The sequence below is a fragment of the Cyprinodon tularosa genome, unplaced genomic scaffold (genome assembly GCF_016077235.1).
Source record: "Cyprinodon tularosa strain WSP-4 unplaced genomic scaffold, ASM1607723v1 ctg343, whole genome shotgun sequence".
Taxonomy (NCBI): domain Eukaryota; kingdom Metazoa; phylum Chordata; class Actinopteri; order Cyprinodontiformes; family Cyprinodontidae; genus Cyprinodon; species Cyprinodon tularosa.
This window is the reverse complement of record NW_024039056.1, coordinates 1,167,665-1,189,187: the sequence shown is the minus strand read 5'-3', so window position 1 is coordinate 1,189,187 and position 21,523 is coordinate 1,167,665. Positions and strand designations below refer to the sequence as shown.

Below are 21,523 nucleotides of genomic sequence, written 5' to 3'. Positions count from 1 at the left end.
CAGCACACTGACCCTGGGTCAAACTGGGCCGGTTTCTGTCAAAAACCAATAAACAGACCTCAATCCCTAACATTCACTCTGTCTCCTAAACCTACAGCTCCACCAATGCACAAGCTTTATGTGCCGTAACATGTCGACATGCTTACATTCTGCCAAAACCAGGGTGGGGGGAACTGGCTGCTGACGGACACACGTAAACAGTGAAGCACGCAGATGCACCAAGGCAAACAGAACAGAGGACCGAGCAGATGAGTGAGCAGCAACACTGAGAGACGCGTCCAAACAAACTGACTTTTAGTTCAGGGACTCGGATTGGTTAAAATATGCAAAACTATCAACCGGAAGCTCTCCACATGTTATATTACATCCACGAACTGGGTTGTATTTTATCAGGATTTCATGTCTAGAAATGTAAAGAAATGCATAGTGGAAGAAAAAAAAATCTGCAGTCAATATATTTTACAAATAAATATTTAAAAAGAAAACGTGTACATTTGTATTATAACCTATGCTTCTCAGTTGGATTTAGGTCCCATCCCTTTGACTGAGTCATTCGTAAACATGAATATGCTTGGACTTTGGCCCCTCTGGTCTATTTCATAAATTCCCAGCAGAATGCACAAAAGTTTCTGGATGGCATGTAACAACATGAAAAACTCCTAAGGACCTAGCGCTTGCAATATGAATGTGTGTGAGTAAGAGGATGCTCATAATGTCTTGAGTCCCCATTTGGCAGGATTTATGCAAACTGCTGCTGTTTAAACACTTGGGGCCCACTGAGGCCTTTTCACCCGACTCAACACATCACCACAGCACGACCTTCAAATAAAGCACACAGGCTGGTAAGTTTCCCCCCTTGGGCCTCTAGACAACCGCCACAATTCCTTCCATCCAGCCCCCTCTGTCCAGCACTCCCGCGCCTGGCTATGTGTCACGGCTCCATGCATGACAGGTTAATGAGGAGAAAATATTTTTACAGGATCGCATTTCGAGTGGGCCCTGAGAACCAATGGCAGAGCTTTTTATGGGCACCAGCTTTAAGACCAGGTACCTTTTATCTCTTTATCTCCCCTCTTTTATTTTTTACAGTGAAGGGCAGCAGTTATACCTCTCTGACGCAGACCACAGCTCTCTGACTTGCTGCCAGAGCTGCAGCTCTAATCTTAGTCTTAAAAACACACCACAGACATCTTATTGCAAAAGCTAAATTAAAACCGCAGCCCACAGTAGGTGTAACCTGTCTAACAGTGTTTAAGAGAGTAGTTCATTGTCTCCACTGCTGCTTATCAATGATCTAAATGCATTCAGCTTTGCCAAAAAGGCATTTCAGACAAAGTGGCGCAGCTGCAGTGGGTTTGAAAATAAATAGAGGTGAAGTTAATGGCAATGCAAACACCTCAAGCTGGCAGCTAGAGGGCTCTGGATCTGCTCAGCAAGACACACTCTCTAAACTTTCATTTTTTGCCCTCATGACCCCCAAACCTCCCCCTCACTCATCTCTGTCCCACCACTAGCATTTAGAAGAAACGGTGTGACCCGACCTGCTGAACTCTGCTGCCTCAGACCCCAACCCTGTTAGCGCTCCTCATAGGAGGTGCCAACCAGCGGCTGCTATCCCACTACGCTGTAACCTGTTAATGATTTGTTAAAAACACAATCGTGGTGAGACAGAAAGAGGTGACGGAGGAGGTGGTGTGGGGAGGGGTTATAAGAGAGGAGACGTTTCTTAAAGTTTAAACAAATGTTTCTGCTGAGTAGCGCACTGTTGGTGGTCTCCTGTCGAGCTAAAGTCAAACAACACGCTTTCTGTCAGAAAGGCTCAATTTTAAAACTGGGGGAGGGAAGAAAACCTGGATATTTTGCGGTTAAAAATGGTCCGGGCTGGGGGCTTAATCTCAGTGTGACGGCATGAGGCTTCATCAGAACTGCTTTAAGGGACTCCACGAAAAAAAAAAAAAAATTTAAAAAGCCAAGATAATTACAATTTCGACCTGAATAACTTAAAAATGTCGAGAGAAATAAACTAATACGAGTAAAGCATTGCTCCATGTGAAACAGAACTGACTACAATAAATCAATAAATTAACACCTAAGCCCTAAACCGCTGAGTTACTGCATCAGATCAGCATAAACACGATCAAAGGTAGTGGGATTACCAACAACCCGAATGCATAAATCCCTCCAGTCTTTCAGACGTACAACGACATAAGACTAAATGAAGAAAGATGTTTTAGCCTGTTTTTATCTTTAAATGGGATCATCTGGAAGTTTCTTCAGACACCATCAATCTGTTACCCCTACCAGCATATGGGCAACTGTTTTTGGACAGTTGCTGAAAGAAGTATAGAAACAGGAACAGGCAAAATAAGGGATGTGGTTGTCTTTTGTTTGGACCAACACAGTTTTATACGAACACTTTTCTTTCACATAAATCACATAAGTGTCATTCTATGTACAGTGATTTGCAAAAACATACTCAAAGTCTCTTGTACCTCATCAACTTTGAATGTAATTTATTGAGATTTTATGCATTACAAACACAAAGTGGCATCTCTGAAGATCCTTAGCTTATGAGATTTTATCAACATGGTAACTTTTAGCGTTGTACTCGTCAAATCTGGCCTTTATGAAAAAGTGTCCGAAGGTAAACCTGTAAAACCGGGAAGGGGCACTTTAAGATTTTTATTTTTTAAACAAAAATTAAAAGCAACTACAGTACGATCACGGAAAAACTATTAGATCCCCTATGTTTTCTTTCAGTTTATTGTACTCTTCAGATAATATCTTTTTTAGAATAAGATATAGGAAGAAAACAAGCCTGTTTTTAATGTGTATTTCAATGTCTGCTTAAATTCCCTTCCACTGTGCAGTTTTAGACTATTTGTGTTGGTCTATCATGACATGTAACAATAAAATTAATACTGTAAAGTGCCTTGAGATGACATGTGTTGTGAATTTGGCGCTATATAAATAAACTGAATTGAATTGAATTGAAAATACAGAAAATTTTGACTGTAATGTGATGACTGTGATATTCCAGAATAATTTCAAGAACCCTGCTCAAACAAAAATAAATTAAGAGAAATGTCTGCCCTTATAAAAAAGAAAATGGTCAGTGAAGTGTTACATGGTACACAGAGATGAGGGTGTCTACATGCCTCGGATGCATCATGTCACTCCCAATCTACCCAGATGTTCAACAAGTGACAAAGTGAATATGAGGTCACACACGTACGCACAACGCTCTATGTTTATGGCTCATTGAGTAAAAAAGGCAAGCATGCAGAATCATGAGAGATTTGCCTTGGAGCTTTTTAGCATGTTGTAACCTGCCACTCTGAACTTGAGCACAGAGAAAGGCTGTCTGGGAAAAGAAAAAAAAAAAAAAAAACACTCTTATGGATAGATAGTTCTTCCTACCAGAAAAATGTACCTTTAATGAGCAAGTATTGAAATGGCTGGTGCTGTTTTTAGCAACATAGAATACCAAATGCTGCCCTCTGTTTTGGCAACCCTGGGAACTCTCCTACGATTGGCCACGGAAAAAGAAAATAAGCACCGTAACACTATGTACCTCTGGATTTGAAAGGAGAACATGGCTGAAACCTTGTAGAAGTTGAAAATGATTTTGGATAACTTAACAATAAATGTATTGCTTATTTCGCCCTTAGAAATGGCATTAAACATCTGTGTACAAGTTTATATACACATTTCCTAAAAAAAGTTTTAGTACACTATATAATCAGGAGGCCCTATATGTCAGTTCTAATTTATGTTACAAGCACAAAGTTTGCGCAGAAGGTGACAGAAAAGCCTGCCGGCATTCCCCGATTAAGACAAACTTTAGTGTTGCAGCGGTGGTTTTAAACCACTATCAGATTTGTTAATTTGTAACCTGATGCCCTCTTCCATACACCCACTGACACCTGGATGGATTTATCTCGAATTCTCTTTATTCACGAGCTTTGGGCATGTGGAAAAGTGCTGGCTGGGACTGTAAAACTGACCAGCTCTCTGACAGGGTTTGTTATTAGTGGATGAGGAGGAGCTGGGCTGAAAGGGACCAGAGGTGCAGCTGTAACGACAAGAGGTTCTTTAAAAGACTCTTAAGTATCGCCGAAGAACAAATGCTCCATTTTCTTGTCCTGGTGTCCGCTGTGGACCTTTTCATGGTTTCCTTACCTCATAGGAACACAACCTTTCACAGAAAAATCATAACAAGAGCGAGACCAACTTGATGTTACTGTTACCGTTACTCAGCACCATGAGGTTAGAACTGCAACTCCAAGTCTATGAGAGAGGCGTGCTGGAATGTCTCACTTGACTAGTGCCCAAAACAGTAAGACTGAAAGTAGATTTTAAATGGACTAAAGTGGATTAAATACTTAATTTGTTTTCTTTAAATTTCACCTTTCCATTAAAACGCAAAGCTGTAAGAAAATCGTTTCCAGTAAGAAGTTTACACTCATTATGGAAAGAAATTACACATCACTATGAGGTGGGAGGAAGTTGACCAAAAATGGAAATATGCAGCTCAAAGCTTATCTGAAACCTGCAGCAGCAAACATAACAAAAAAATAAATAAATAAAAAAAACATTCTGAGCAGAAATCGTTTTGTCAGAGAAGATGTTGATCTCCCATCTCCATCAGTTCAGAGCCTGCGTACAATCACGTACCACTGGAGAAGTGTACAAAGCTGTTTATGTAGCTAATGGAACCATAGAGGCTGGATTCGAAATGCAGTAAAAACAGGGTTTTAAAATAAAACCAGCATGGTAGCATTAGGTTTGTGTACAGAATATACACCTGGAAAGAAATATAGAAATATATAAAAATAACATTAAATATCTAATAAAAAAATTCTAAAAAAAAATGTATAAATGAAGTATAAAAAAAATCCAGAATGCATCCAGAATGTTACCTTTTAATTTCCTTATTTCCTTAATTAACTTTTGATTTCCTTATTTTAAAAGTAAATAGACTATTGGAATTTTCTTCTATGTGTTCCTGTTATTCATGTAAGATAAATCAATAAGTGAACAGTCTGCAGAATGTGACACATTTTGTCCAATTGAATAATGAGGATTAACAATGGAATAATCTCTAACTACAATATTAATTTATCGCTGCCCTATATGCATTAACCTATTTAAATTGATAAACAAGGCAAACATTGAGCTTATGAAAGGCCTTGAATATCTTAACATCTTTTATAAATTACTCTTAAAACCAAGCAATTTAAATGGGCTTTAACAAATCTGTCAATAACATTGGGTAAAGAAATACATATATTTAAGCATGTTTTAATACTTTTTTTGAGCCTGAGAGGAAATTCAACATTAGTATTAAACTACTACAACCAGTAGTCATTTTAAATATCACTTAAGAGGTGTGATGAAAAAAAAAATTTAAACTTAAACCGAATATCAAATCTGTGAACATAATGAGAGCATATATTAAAAGATGAAAAGGAAATAAAATAATTTTACACAATAACCTTAACAGGTATTTGTTTGAATTATTTAATATAATAAATATGTGTGCCAATCAAAGCCCTTATGAGTTAAGATTTATACAAACATTTTAAAAAGCTAAGCTCTGCAACTTTAAACATCATAAAACTTGACTATGCATACATGCAGAAGGATTTTTTTGTTAAAGTCTAATAAAAGAGGTATGCATGCATGTGTGGTATATTTTGCAGTTGAGGAACACTTTCAGAGAGTGCTTGCATTTGACCATGATCTCTCTAAATTATGTTTGTGCTCACATATTCTATACAATCAATATTCTTTATTAAATTGAGGATAGAGATGGCCAGCCCAGGCTCAATGTTAGCCTTAAAACAGACTTTAAAGCTATCTCTTTGCCTTTTAAGTATCTGTGCAAATCAACAAACAGCTCAGCGTTTCAAACGACTGTGAGCTTAAACATATAAGAGGCTTCAGGAGAAAGAAAAGTGACAGAAGGGCCAAGACCTCTGCACTCATTTAGACTCCAACAGCTCAACCTTCTGCTCCTGACAGAAAGCTCAACATCAGAAGGCCAGGGAGGGCAAATGGACCAGGGACAGAAGCCAAGGGCACAATGTCACGTTGAACTCTGAGCCGCCAGCCAAACCAGGAAGACTCTGTGGGACGTTCAGTCCCAGCTTTAAGAACAAAGGAGTGGGTCTGACACCAGCCAGGCATCCTCCCGGGTTCTGGCTGTACTTCAAGTCTTCTGAGGACCCTTTAAGGCTCCTCTATGGGACCACGTCCTGCCGTTGGCAGTGCTCACAAGCTCATCTCATATGGGGCCGTCTTCCTGGACACAGTGCTGGGACCCAGCAGGAAGGATTCTTTTCCAAATTAACAGCTCAAGAATAACAATGAGAGTTCAGACTTTTAACTTTAAATGGGCAGTAAAATCATACAGCCAAAAGGTATGCCAAAAGAGGGCAAAAGAGTGAAAGATACAACAGATGCACTGCGGTATGTGACCAATATGAGGGTCATAAAATTAGTAATTTAGCTAGAAATACCCAACTTTAGGAACTCACTCTAAATGCATATGAGTAGCTGGACGTTTTAAAATTAAATCTTTTTTTTTCTACTTATCTGAAGCTGGACAACACAAGATGAAATTCAACAAATTCATTTGCAGCAAAGGAAACATGTAGCATTGAAAATCTAATTAGATTTTAGTACTTTTCATTTTTAACCCCAGTAGAAACCTTATGCTGAGTAGAAGCCCAACATCAGCAAAAAATACCCAATATTATTTAATACAAGATGTATTTAATATACAAAAGGATCTTAAGGATAAAGATATCGAAACATTTTGAAGGTTTTCTGCGTACTATTGGACTTGTTATTCAAGTACACCAGTTAAATCCAAACTTTATTCTAAAACATTCTTTAAAAAAGGAGAAAGAATTGTGTTTAATAATGGTGCTCACAAGTGCTTATATCTTGGCCCCTTAAGAGACTGGAACCAAGCGTGAGATCCCAAAACCAGTTAAACTTCAGCACAAAAACAAAGCAGGCTTAAAGAGCCAGACAATGCCTCAGTATGTCTGTGCATTAATGAACTAAAAATATGCAAATCAGACAGAGGAGCAAAACACTGTGCATGTCGCTGGGAGCATGTTTGAGCATCGGTGCTTTTCTGTGAGACTGCGCGAGTCTAAAGGTGGGAAATGGGCAACCTTCTCACCCTTGTTCTGTGATCCCTCCCAATGGGTAAAATAGGAAGAAGCGGGGAGTTGGTGTGCTAGACGCTGCAATGACAAACAGACAAGGAAACATACGAGGGTGGGGTAGTAAATGCCACCATTGGAGGGTAAGGTACTGTGGTAACAGCGCAAGTTCTTAGAGAAACATTGTGAGCAAGATTCAAAACACAGATGCAAACACAACACACTCATGTGCATTCCTTGCACACACTGTCAAACTGAGAAATTAGGCAAAGCGCTGTGCAAGACGCCAGATAAAAAGATATGGCAGTTTGCCATAATCTTCAACAGTACATCAGGCTCTCATGGACAGGAACAATCTCTGGGAAAACCAAACAAACTGAGGATGGTGTGAAAGTATAAAAGAGAAAGGAATAACTAGTAAACCTAAAAAAAACCAGTGGATTTTGGAAAAAAAACTTTTCTTTCACTACTATCCAACACTCAAAGATTTTTCAGCACCCTTGGTCTCAAGATTAACATCCTTATAAACTGAAGATGTACAGGGTGTGACAAAACAATCAGACCAGCAATTCAAAGATGCAAGCATCTCAAGATGGGGAACCCAACTTTTTTACTGCAGAATTATATACAGCTCTTTCTTTTTCCTTAACTTAATCTCCAAGGTTTAACTGAATACTGCATAAAACTGATGTAACTTGAACAAAAAAGAAATGGATTATGAACTTCAAACTTTAAAACGGAGTCTCAATATTTTCCTAAAGACATTGACAAAAGAAAGTTTATGCTACAGGCTGATATTGTTCTAATTCTTTGGGAACTGTTAGGATAATTATCATTGATAATGTGTGAGTTTATTAAACCTTAATATTAGCTGCCTGTTGCGTGTCAGAATTGATGTTTTCTCCAGTAGTTTATCTACTTAGGCCAGTTCCTCGGTCCGGCTATATACATTATAATCTTGGTTCTGTACGTGGCAAATATTTGGGAATGGAATGAGAGCGGTGTTCTTCAGTTAAGAAAAAAGTGTAATATTTTGAAAAGGCTGGAGCCATGGATGTCTCCTCGTCCGCAGACGTGTATGATGTAACGTTGTGATGATGCAGCATACTGAAGTATAAAATACTTCTCTACCTGTTTGTCAGGGCCACTTCCCGAGAGGCGAGCTCTAAGCAACTTCACTGATCTCAGTAAGATTAAAATTTCTATAAAAATCTGTTGGCATGTCTCATGGTTATTTAATACATATACGTTAATAAGTGTTATTTAAAGAATTAGTCCTGAGTGATCTTTTTTTCAGGAAAAAGAACTAGAGAGAGACAATTCAAGGTGTAGACAGAGCCTACCTTTAACAGAACTTAATCCTAACATAAGCTCTGCAGCCACATTATCTATAATGACTTTAGAGAAGAAAATCGATTGTAAATTAACCCCAACCCAGTTATGTGATTTAGTTTTTTCAAGTTTAGCTCCTATTAAGACTCTTATACCCTTCAAACTTAAGCCATCTATGTAAGCCAAATAGCATATTAAGGTGTGATCACCCAGATAAAATCCACATTAAGGAACACCTACAGGCCAACTGTGCTCTCAGGCAGCTCGGGTTTATTTCAACTCTGACATGCCCCCCATCCTTACATGAGTCAAACACTTCCATCTTTTAAAGTGTGTGGTCAAACAGGGGCATATAAAAAAGTATATGAATTATATGTAAACAAAATTTTAAATTTTCTTGTGTATCATATGTGAATATAGACTAAGTCTACGTCAGAACGTCTGCCCTAACCACCCTACATGGGTTACGCCATTGATATGAGTGTCTGAATGTCTAGTGGACGAAAAAGTAGTGGGCTCAAAATTTCCCACCATGCACCTGGAAAAGTAGTGATCATCCAAGGTCACTAGACGAGCAAGACAGACCAGTAGTGTTTCTTTCTTTTCAATGAGAAATTGTTGCAAAGGGTAAAAACATTGAAATGCACATTTTGCCCATAAATAAAGTTTGTCATTTTGAGAAAGATTGTTAAAGCAGTAACTGGACACACTGTTTACATTAAATCCTGAGCAGAGACATAACTCCCCTTTATCTTTTATCTTAAAAGATAAAGGGGAGTTATGTTTAAAAGTAAACGTAGAACAAAATGAAACCAACTGTGCAGGATAATAATTCACTTTATGTTCAGAGGTGAGCAGCTTTATATTTCAGATGAAAAGATTGTGTACAGTGGTGCAAGTTACCTTATAACGCATCTTGGGGCAGGAGTGAATGTAAAAGCCTAGGTAGTAGTAGCACAGCTTGGACGACTGTTTCTGCAACTGCCTGGTAAAAGCAATCTCCCTGTAGGGTGGACACGTGAATAGAGTTTAAAATTTTTTTTTTAAAAGTTAATTCTGATTAGATTTAAACTTTTAATTTTGTTTATTTAATAATGTGACAGTGGACATTTATCAACACAAGTACATTAAACTATCATCTAAATACACCACATTTAACCACAAGATTTCATTTTAATCTGTAGTCCCATAGAAGGGAAAACAAAGACAATAAAACAAATAAATACACATATACAGCAAGCATAACATTTACCAAAGATATGTTAGTAAATATTAAAACATCAGCAAATATAAAAGCATTCTTAATGCACTAAAACAAACCGCATGGAGAAAGAATAAGTCAAATTTAAGTCAATCTATGATGTGTGCTCATTTACATCATGATTTCATTTCGATTATTGAAAGGCTACTGTTTATGGGAAAATGTGTAGTGATGAAATGTTTTTCAGTTGTATGAATACCATGTTCTATGAATATGAAGTATGAAAAAGACGACTGACCAAAGGAGCTTTTCCTGGTTTTGTTGCAGACGGTGAAGCAAAGTATAATATCTGAATATATAAACATATTAACCCAAACCAGAAGCTTTTATTTACTTAATATTTTACAAAAATCATTCAAATTGGATTTTTTTTTTGTCCTCAGTTTCTTTTGAAAGCTGTTCTTTTTTTGCCATCTAAAAAAAAAACTGCAGCAAATATTTTCTGTTTCCTGAAAATGTATATAGATTATATTAAGACAGCAGAAAAACCTCCGTAGTCTCCACATTTCTTTCTACCAGGGATCCGCATGTGGAAAGCCTTACCATTATTGTTAATAGTTAGATCGAATCAGGTTCTAATAAAAGAAATAGCAATGAATTCATGAATGATCATCTATCTTAATTTAATCGTGTTGAATTTTAATCCTATCTTGCTTTGTATTATTGGGTTTCCATGTTGTTTTTGCAACCAAAATGCCCACCGAGGGACACCACAGCATATCAATGTTTACCTTTGTAGTCTTTCCCAACTTAACACTTGCCCCCGTCCAAAATAACTAATATAAATGTTTTACAAGCAAGGAAAAAACGTAAAATTGTTCAAAATCTTGATGTAACCCAAATGGAATAAAATGCACTGTTCATAAATGTCCATCTATGAAGGTCTTATATACTGAGAGAATTAATAAAAACAAAGTTTTTCTAGCAACACTGCTAGCACCAAAGCTCAGGAAGTAAACACCCACAGTAAAACAGGATTGCTTTTCTTGGACTCATGCAAAAACAACCGCCTTTCCTCTACCAGCATTAACCCCTTAGATGGAGAAAAAGGAACTGAAGGGAGCGTGTAAAATAAAGATTAAAGACTTGCAAGATTTATGCACCACTTCTAAATACAGTACGTCTTTATTTTTCCTCAATAGTTTCCTTCTTAATTGCATCCTTTTACTCAAAGCCTATTTTTCCCCTTTCCATTAGCCATTTCCTTTGCTCTTCCATAGCTAAATTCTAGTTCCCTTTTTTGCTCCCTTTTTGTATCACTCTTCCTTCTAGTGCTCTGTGCTTCACCCGCTAAAAGGAAGGGGGAGACCTCCCTTTCTTACAAAGCTTAGGAGGCCTTAAAATAAAATAGATGCACTGAAAAATAAGATGTGGGACAAAGGAAGCAAGGGGAGAAAGGGGGGAGACACAGGGAGTGAGAGAGCAGGAGGAGAATATAAAAGATGAGGGTCAAGAAAGAGAAAGAGATGGAGAAGAGAGGCAGGGAGAGCGAGGTGCTAGAAGGTCACCCGCTTTCTGCCAGGTTCCTGGGTTCCCATCCCCTCACTACAAAAGGACCCGGCAGGGCTGAATTGGATGAGGGGGGTCAAGAGAGGGGAGGTGCCCATTCACAAAAAGCCATGTTTCCCCCTTTACTTGAGGCCTTCACACCCCCGCCTCCAGCCCAATGGCAGCAGCTTGAGTCTGCCATTATCCCCTCTTCAGCCATCTGACACTCCACCACAAGCCAATTATCAAGGCCTCTGCTCCTGAACTGCTTCCCTCATACTGATGTGCATATGCACACAAAGGAAATAAAACTCTGCATACCATGAGGAGCGGGATGCAGCCCTGAATTGTATGTGAAAGAATCTCATTCTAAAAACTAAAAGACATCATTTCAATTTTACTGAACTGAAATTATGAAGTGAGAATCGTGATGTGGGGGCTAAATAAAAAAGCAGGACAAACTTTTCAAATTTAAAACATTAGTATGAAAGCTTGAGTAAGACACTGCCTATTATGCCCACCAGGGTGAAACAATTTAGCAAAAAAAAATCTACATTTTACAAACCAATGTTGCAATTACATTTTATTTTATTACTTTTAAAGCCTCTATTGTTGAAGGACTTTACTGTTACTGATATGTGGAAAAGCGTATCCCTCTAGTTTGCATGTATTGGCGCGCCAGCTACAACGCTCTCTTCCCTTCTGTGTGGCAGCAAACCCACTCTAAGCGCATTACCACCACCTACAGGACTGGAGTGAGAAGGTGTTTTACCCCTGTTAACTGTAAATTATCAAAAATGTTGTTCCTCTGTGATCTAAAAAATATGTTTTGTCAATTAGAGATCTTATTGCCACTAGTCTGGAAATCTGACCTGAAAATGGAGAGAGCAGAAGATCGCACATAAAGGGTAGTGACTAAGTTTTTTTATCCATCTATTGTATCATTATTCTTAAACTTATGAAGTAAAGATTACAGATCAAGAATGCAGAAAACATCTCTGCTCAGTTTTCTAATAAACTACTAACCTGCATTAATCAGTAGTGACTTCAAGTAGTGAGAAACAGTATGGAGGACAGACGGCTGGAAAATGAAATGGATCACAGGACCTGCAGTATGTCTGCATGTGATGCTCTCTAAACTAGTTGAGTGCCCTTTAATGTCAATCTCAATTTCTGTTTAATAAGTAAAAAGTGCATTAAAGAGCATCTGAACTCTGAGCAGCAAGATGAAGACAGAGGGGGAACAGAGAGCGCCCAGAGCAGATCAAAGGCGCAGACTCTGGTGTCTATAAACAAGTGGGAGGATTTCAGTGCTGCTGGCTCCCTCCTCCACACAGAGTAATCTGTGTTACTCTTTGACTCAGGCCCTTAAAAAATAAGTGATGGGGGACTATGAGCTCAGGATGACTAGGGAGTTCCCTCTATACAGGCAGCTGCAAATATTTTGACCTCTGCTTTGCTGATTTAGAGCAAGATTACATCTGCACATTTGCCTGGACACCCGAAACCCATAGTACGACACCTAAACACGCTGAAAATATCTTTAAAAGCCTTTCTCACATTATTGAATTACATCTTATAGGAAATGCAGGATGTGTGTGCCCACAGTGTGTGAGTGTGCTCTTATATTCAGGCTTGGAGGAGAGAACTGTCATCGGCTGAAGCACAAACAGAGCACTGCCGCAACCAATCAACTGTGAAGAAAGGTGTTTTTTTTTATCTAAAGCCTTACAGAACATATAATCTGATGCTGAGGTCAACAGAAAAAGAAGAAACAGAAGGAATGCAGCTGAGAGATGGGAAAAGAGGAGGGAATAAGAAAGGAAATCAAATTAAGTTAATCGCCATAATGATTGGTTGTTTCTTTTTTCATCCTAAGCTTAGTAGCCGGAGATATCTTGTGTACAGAAGGATAAAAATCTTAAGCTACTGACCTGAGAGCAGAGTATGACCCTAGAGAAAGCGATGCAAAGTCTGGATGGTAGTACAGATAGACTGAAGACACACAGGTAGGCAAGATATCAATCACTCCCACTGCCACAAGGCGTCCATCCAGCCAGTACTGCTGGTGGAAGGAACCGTATCCCATCTCTGGTCCATCGGGAGACTGTTCTGCCTAGAGAAACAAAACAAAAAACAAAGACATCAATTTAATTCAAGAAATAATTAAACTTGAATGTCAAATCTAGAAATCGACGGGGATTGTTTATGCTGTTTTTTATTGCAACTTCTACAACCAACCAATAGCTATTCATAATTGTGAATTGAAAGTAAAACAACAAACTCATGCATTTGCTCACTTACTGAAGTATTGGAATAGTATGAACCTGTGAGTAGGAGTGGTGATAATTGTTGATATTAAGGGCTGTATGAAGGAGAAGCAGTCAGAATAAGCTTCACTTCTTCATACCTCTTTTCAGGCATAAAGACTAAACTATGCATATAAATAATGTTTGTGTGTATTAGTAATGTTGTTGTGTATGTTAGTACTTTAGTAATTCTGTTTGATTGTCTGAAAAAAGGTTTTAATTTAATGATTCAGACCATTCTAAACCATTCTGACAAATATTCACTTGAAGTGTTACAGTTGGATATACACTATATTGCCAAAAGTATTTGCTCACCTGCCTTGACTCACATATGAGCTTAAGTGACATCCCGTTCCTAATCCATAGGGTTCAATATGACGTCGGTCCACCCTTTGCAGCTAGAACAGCTTCAACTCTTCTGGGAAGGCTGTCCACAAGGTTTAGGAGTGTGTTTATGGGAATTTTTGACCATTCTTCCAGAAGCGCATTTGTGAGGTCGCACACTGATGTTGGACGAGAAGGCCTGGCTCTCAGTCTCCGCTCTAATTCATCCCAAAGGTGTTCTATCGGGTTGAGGTCAGGACTCTGTGCAGGCCAGTCAAGTTCATCCACACCAGACTCTGTCATCCATGTCTTTATGGACCTTGCTTTGTGCACTGGTGCACAGTCATGTTGGAAGAGGAAGGGGCCAGCTCCAAACTGTTCCCACAAAGTTGGGAGCATGGAATTGTCCAAAATGTCTTGGTATGCTGAAGCATTCAGAGTTCCTTTCCTTGGAACTAAGGGGCCAAGCCCAGCTCCTGAAAAACAACCCCACACCATAATCCCCCCTTCACCAAACTTTACACTTGGCACAATGCAGTCAGACAAGTACCGTTCTCCTGGCAACCGCCAAACCCAGACCCGTCCATCAGATTGCCAGATGGAGAAGCGCGATTCGTCACTCCAGAGAACGCGTCTCCACTGCTCTAGAGTCCAGTGGCGGCGTGCTTTACACCACCGCATCCGACGCTTTGCATTGCACTTGGTGATGTATGGCTTGGATGCAGCTGCTCGACCATGGAAACCCATTCCATGAAGCTCTCTGCGCACTGTTCTTGAGCTAATCTGAAGGCCACATGAAGTTTGGAGGTCTGTAGTGATTGACTCTGCAGAAAGTTGGCGACCTCTTCGCACTATGCGCTTCAGCATCCGCTGACCCCGCTCCGTCAGTTTACGTGGCCTACCACTTCGTGGCTGAGTTGCTGTCGTTCCCAAACACTTCCATTTTCTTATAATACAGCTGACAGTTGACTGTGGAATATTTAGGAGCGAGGAAATTTCACGACTGGATTTGTTGCACAGGTGGCATCCTATCACAGTTCCACGCTGGAATTCACTGAGCTCCTGAGAGCGACCCATTCTTTCACAAATGTTTGTAAAAACAGTCTGCATGCCTAGGTGCTTGAATTTATACACCTGTGGCCATGGAAGTGATTGGAACACCTGATTCCAATAATTTGGATGGGTGAGCAAATACTTTTGGCAATATAGTGTACCTTTAAGGGTATGTCTCTACAACCCTTAAACATATCTGTCTTCCTTACCTAAGTTTTTATTTTTGGAGGTGAACCTCACATGGATTTTGTCTAAGCTCTGACCAGAACAGCGGTTCTTAAACTTTTCTTACAAGTTTAAGTTTATTAAAAATTTTCATACTCCCCAAAATCGCACCCCAACCTCCTGACTGACCTTTTCAGTCATTTGTGACCAATTTCATAATGCTATAAAAGTAACTACAACCTCTTTTAAATCACAAAACTACTGCCTTAAAGGAATAGTACACCCAAAACATGATTAGCCTTTATTTTCTACTCACCCCCATGCTGAACAACACTCTGGAGTACTTTTTGATATCTCAAATGCATCTGGAGATCTGGGAGGCTTCTTGCTGTCTGCTGACATTCAAATAATTGAGGTCTATGGTGCCCGAGACAGAAAGGTCCATAAAAGTCCACAAAAAACGTGTCAATATTCCTCCATACCACTCGTCCAATGTATTTCAAGTGCCCTGAGTGGGTAGCGTCCATAATTTACTCGAAACGAAGGTATTTAGAATGTTTTTAGAGCATAAACAGTAGTGTATAGGATTTCCTAAAAGCGCGTTCACTAGTCTACGGAAACCGCGGCAGACCAAACCAGACGAAAGTGCGCATTCAGCTCGGCAAAGAACTCATGCTCTTCCTCAACACTGAAGTCCTCAGACATTTTTCTGTCGTTGTTTCTTTCTTTGCACAGGTAAACGGCACATTTCTTATTCTACGCTTGCATTATCGGCAGAGCAGACGCTGAATGTGCACTTTCGTCTGGTTTGGTCTGCCGCGGTTTCCGTAGACTCGTGAACGCGCTTTTAGGAAATCCTATACACTACTGTTTATGCTCTAAAAACATTCTAAATGACTTCGTTTCGAGTAAATTATGGACGCTACCCACTCAGGACACTTGGAATACATTGGACGAGCAGTATGGAGGAATATTGACACGTTTTTTGTGGACTTTTATGGACCTTTCTGCCTCGGGCGCTGGGCACCTCCATTATTTGAATGTCAGCAGACAGCTAGAAGCCTCCCAGATCTCCAGATGCATTTGAGATATCAAAAAAGTACTCCAGAGTGTTGTTCAGCATGGGGGTGAGTAGAAAATGAAGGCTAATCATGTTTTGGGTGTACTATTCCTTTAAATGTCCTTACTTAAAGTGTAATTTTTTTAATTTCACCCAGTAACAGAAAACATTTCAATCGAAAATGTTTTGTTAAAAAAGCCCTAAAAATGGGTAATTTACTCAGATCACGTTTTGCGTCTGTATGAAATAAAGTTCCAACATAAAACCTTAAACTCATAGAGGGTCCATACAACACACTTACTGTATAATGGTGTATTATTACTGCTGTATTTCTCAGCCAAGCCTTGTGTATTATGAGAGGGTGTGTACAGTAGCCTCCCGTTTAGCTTGCTAATGGTTCCCAAATGTGGAGTGAAAGCTAGAGCAAGGAGGGGTTACCGCTGGGCGATGTGAGGGACCGACCACAGAAACTCTCCAGGAGAGAGCTTTTTAATAAAAGAACCTGCGTGAGCAAAGCCCATTCCACAATGCGGTTGTGGCGTGCTGCCAGGCTTTCTACTATATATCTGCTTTCGCTCATTCCATGTGGCACAAAAGAATGTGGGTGTAGGTGTGCACCCCTGAGCTTGACTCTATCCCATTAACTAAACACTTGAGGTTTTAACAGACACACCGTTTCTCATAAGAATCGGCATGCTGGGTTTTTCACTCAAACTACTTTATCGCTTTTATAGCCGTCGGTTTAAGACTAGAGGCTTGGGGTTAGGGTTAAAAGTCACGTCAAGCTGGAGCAGAGGTTTAACGTTTGTGTGTGTGTGTCTTTCTTCGGCGCGCTAGTAACAGGATCCGGCTCCTTAGCCGACATTCATCTGGACACAGTTAAGCGGCAGACACTGCCAGTTATCACAACACAGAGAGCTGACTGAGTAATCTGGGGATCCACCGGGGCTGCATTCTGACCAAATTAAAACTTGCCAAAAAGAAATGAGGCACAGTCTGAGAGACACCTTCCCTGCAGCTCTTTGACCCCAGAAGGCTGATGGTTTTCTTAAATATAACTGGTTACTACAAATAAGACCAATGGACTCACAGCTATGAAAACCGTAGAACACCATTTATGCCAATCAGACCAAACATTATATAACAGCTTGTTTTTATCAGACACCAGTTACTCCAGAAACATTGGACTCTTTGTCAGAGACCCTACTCTGTCATTTAACAGCTTTAGGTAACTGAAAACAACACAAGAGCATTCATTTAACCCACCTGGAGTAAACATGGAAGAGGAAAATATACAACTGTGAATATTGCTGAAATAATGTAAAAGCTTTATTGTGTTAGCCGTAATGTTAGTAAGATTGCTGAGCTTACTTTGGACCTCCTCTGACCCATCTACTGACTCAGACGACAGCTTAATGGTTGTGTCCTTGCCACTGTGACAACAATCTCAACATTACCCATAACACTTCAAACCACCTCAGCTTCCCCAGTAGCCCCAAATCACTCTCATATGGCCCAAACACAAGATCACATCAACAAAACATGGTGAAGAGGTGGGGGACATTTTTCAACCTTTAAATCTCTTCTGAAATAATATTAGCTGAACAAAAATGATTAAACTTTAAATTAGAGAATATACATTCACTTCAGATCCTGGTGATTATAATGTTTTTAATTCTAAAATGTGAATTTAAAGTATTGAAAAAATACCAATATAAAAAGGTCTTCTCTACCAGTTAACTTCATCACAGGATGTTGAATGGTAAAGCATCAGCTCACATCTCCAAATGTTTACATGGGTCTGCATCTTTTCTAATGCAAATAGAATAGAATTAGAGTTTATTGTGAATACACTCATAAGTACAAAGCAATGAAATTAACGCTCTGCATTTAACCTATCCCTTTGGGGAGCAGGGGGCTGCCATTGTACGGCACCCAGGGAGCAGTGTGGGGTGAAGGGTCTTGCTCAGGGACCCAGAGTGGCAGTCTGTGGGAGTGGGGCTTTAACTCGAAACCTCAGGATTCAAAGCTCTGTGCCCTAATCACTAGGCGGCCACTCCCCAAAGAGCCATTTTATTCAGAGCCTGGCTAAGAGACACATATATAACATGAATTTCAAATAAAATACACTTTTTTACGTTTTTAAATATCTGCGATAGGAAATCTGTTGCCATTTTAAACAATGGTTAATTTCATTTTTATTTTTTGATATTAGGACAAAACCTGAGTTTCATAAAGAGTAAACATTGATCATTGATTTAGTTGTATATGATATTTTATTTTAAAAATAAACATATAGTTTCCAAGCTAATGGCAAGAAATAAAGACCTAGAAACATATTCCTGTTTGTTTAATGTCATGCTGTAGCGAAAATTACACCTTGCAAAAATGCTATTTATAAATATACTTTAACCAAAACTATTATTTGACTCTATATCATTTTGAGCCATTGTAGAGAGACCAAAGAGCCCCAGTGCTGCAGGTTGCAGACCCCTACCCTAGCAGGTCCCTAAGGCCATCTGATCAAGGCCTAATGCTTGTTTCAGATAAAAAAAATATAAATAAATAAGTTTAACAAGGCATCAGCTATTGCTAAAGGCCTGTGTGCTCTGTTCAGCTTCATAGGATATCTTGAAAGGTCCAACAGAAGTAATATTTTACCTACTTTATTTACCCAAATTTACCAAAGTAACTATTGTAAATAAACTCTGCGTGTTTATTCTTTACACTTTAGTTTAGGAAAGGTAGTACCTGTTCACCCAAATGGGGTCACCCTGCATTTAAACTGATAATTGCACATTAAAGAATGAGAAGAGGCATTCATTTGTGAGAAAAGCTTAAAACAAAGTTGTTTTTTATTTAATGCAAGATTTCACCAGAATAAGTTGTGTGTACATACGCGGAAAAACAACAGTCTGATTATGTAAATTAGCAGATTTTAAGGCTGGCTGACTCTGACTGGATACCAGTCAGCTGGAAACTCAAAATTGTAAACTATTTCCAGTGAGTGGTACCCTATCTAAGTGGTACCAGGTCACGCTGATAACGGCTCACTTTACTGCATGACAGCTTAAAATTAGGCCTTTTCAGACTCACGTGTAATAAAAATGAAGGCAGAGAAGCTACCAAAAAACATGCAAGAAATTATTCAATAATCAAACAATTTTTTTTTTCTAAAGAGGCATTCCCGCTGTTCATTTAAGCTTAAACAACAGATAGCCCATTTCTACAAATTCATCATTCTTCTGCAGCTCTAATGTTATTTTTAAATCAGAGGATTTTAATTTGGCTCTGCCTTTGAGGGTATTTTACTGAACTGGTGAAAAACTCATGTATTTTACTTCAGAAGATACCAGAAAGGCTTTACAAACACAGCTAAGTTGTTTGGATTGGTTTTATTGAGTTTTTATCTTTAGGCAATCCTGGTAGGGAGGAAAGAAATAAACAGACTCAGAATCATAATCTAAACACTTCAAATATCCTGAAAACAAATTGGGGACTAGTATAATCGGCATCAGCAGGAGCGTCCAAATTCAGTCCTTGAGATCTACTGCCCTGCACCATCTCTGAGGGACATTCAGGGCTTTTTTGATCATCAGCCACTGGGCTAGTTCCAAAATTACAAGTCACTCAGCATTTTTACTAGCCACAATGTTTTAGTTTGTTAATCATTTTTAATATGATTAAAGTTGACTGTGGCGGGTTAAAGCTTACTAGAAATAGATCCAAATTCTTTTTTAAATATAGACGACCCTTACACACATTCATCTTATGACTATATAAAATGGTTAGACCTATGGGTCATTATCGAGGTACATCCCAAGGTAAATTATCTAGATACATCCCTATTATTTATTCATTTTGCCATCAAGTTTGGCATAGGACTGGTAATCAACCATTTCAAATACAGAATGTCAGAGTATGAAAGACAAAATTTCAAAATAAAACAATAAATGGCTTATTTGAAAATGTTGTTTTTGGAATGCATGTCCAGAAATTTCGAATAGTTTCCAAATTTAGCCCTATTTTGTCCATGCTTAATCAATCAGGAAAGACTGAATACTTTTTAAAAATATGTAGGAATCCTTAAGGTGAACTGCAGGTACAATTACAGATGATTTCTCACTAAAAATACTTGAGGGATTTTTTTTTTTTTTTGTTTTTTTACTGAGGTTTTAGACCAGGTTCCAAAAAAGTACAAAGGATATTACTAAAACAATGTTTTGCAATTTATCATCTACAAACCCAATTATCCAGCAATCATCACCCAGACAGACACATTAAAAAAAAGCTAAAGAAATAAACAAGCACAATATAAAGAAAGGGTTGAGCCCAGTCCAACTTATAACATTGAAGCCACTTCTAACATGCTAAACATAGCACTGTTGCCTTTTATTGCATTTTGTAGAAAGTGAAGTTTCCACTGTTGGTATCATTGCACCAGTGTGTTCTCTAAAGGTGCTGCAAAAACAGAAAAAAACTCCAAGTGATGTTAACTACCTGGATTTTCAGAGTGAATCTTCTGCTATTCGGATGACATTAAACGCTGCCAGAAGTCAGAAAGTTATAGCTGCATTTGTAACTGCAGTTTGCAAAATGCTTTTATAAATGCAGCCTTACATGTGAGCTGAACCACACCGTTTGGAGGTCCATGTGGTGAGCGTCTGTATGTACTCTAATAGCTCTCAGATTAGACACAGCTGGAGAACAACACGCAGAGTGGTGAAGATTTTTATGCATGATAATTCAACACTTGGATAGAGAAAGTAATAAAACCAAGTTGTGCAAGTGGAGGCTAAATGAAAAGGATATGGCCGTTTGGAGAAGAAGAGACAGTCAAGGCAGAAAAATGTGTTAGGCAGTGTGCCACAGTGTGAACACGTATGTGTATGGGTGCTGAACTGTGTAATTCTGAGTGCCTGGTCGCCAGCTTTGACGAGGTGATAAAAGCTTGTTTCCTATAAACACTAATGATGTTCATTAGTGAAGACCTGAGGGGGCACTCAGGACAAAGCGGAGTGACTGTGTTTGTGTGCGAATGTGCTTCTGGACCTCAGACCTAGTAAAATGACTGCAATAAGTGCCCATCTTGGGGTCTAATTGTTGATGTAATTGTTCTGACCCACCAGGTCCACTGGTGTTTTTGATGGACTGTGCTCACCTGGTCTGCTGTTAAATCCTTGGTCTTATATTCCACATGAAAAACCAAAAACTCTGCAATTTAAGTCAACTTTAGCTGTTTTACCTAAATCTAAATAACCTAAAGAGCTACTATTTAAAGTGAATGAAACTTTAATCATTTATAACACTAAGCAGACAATGGATTCGGTGTTGCAAATTGATTGATCTA

General features: G+C 38.9%; 1 protein-coding gene across 3 annotated transcripts in view; it reads right to left on the bottom strand.

Moving 5' to 3' along the window:
• LOC119789671 (arginyl-tRNA--protein transferase 1) overlaps positions 1-21,523 on the bottom strand; it is a 70,863-nt gene that overhangs the window by 17,534 nt on the left and 31,806 nt on the right. For all 3 annotated transcript variants that reach the window (XM_038294672.1, XM_038294670.1, XM_038294671.1), the window contains 2 exons: positions 13,197-13,378; positions 9,417-9,516 (listed from right to left, as the gene is read on the bottom strand). In XM_038294672.1, the coding sequence (XP_038150600.1) occupies positions 9,417-9,516; positions 13,197-13,378 (282 nt within the window). The remainder of the gene's footprint in view (positions 1-9,416; positions 9,517-13,196; positions 13,379-21,523) is intronic.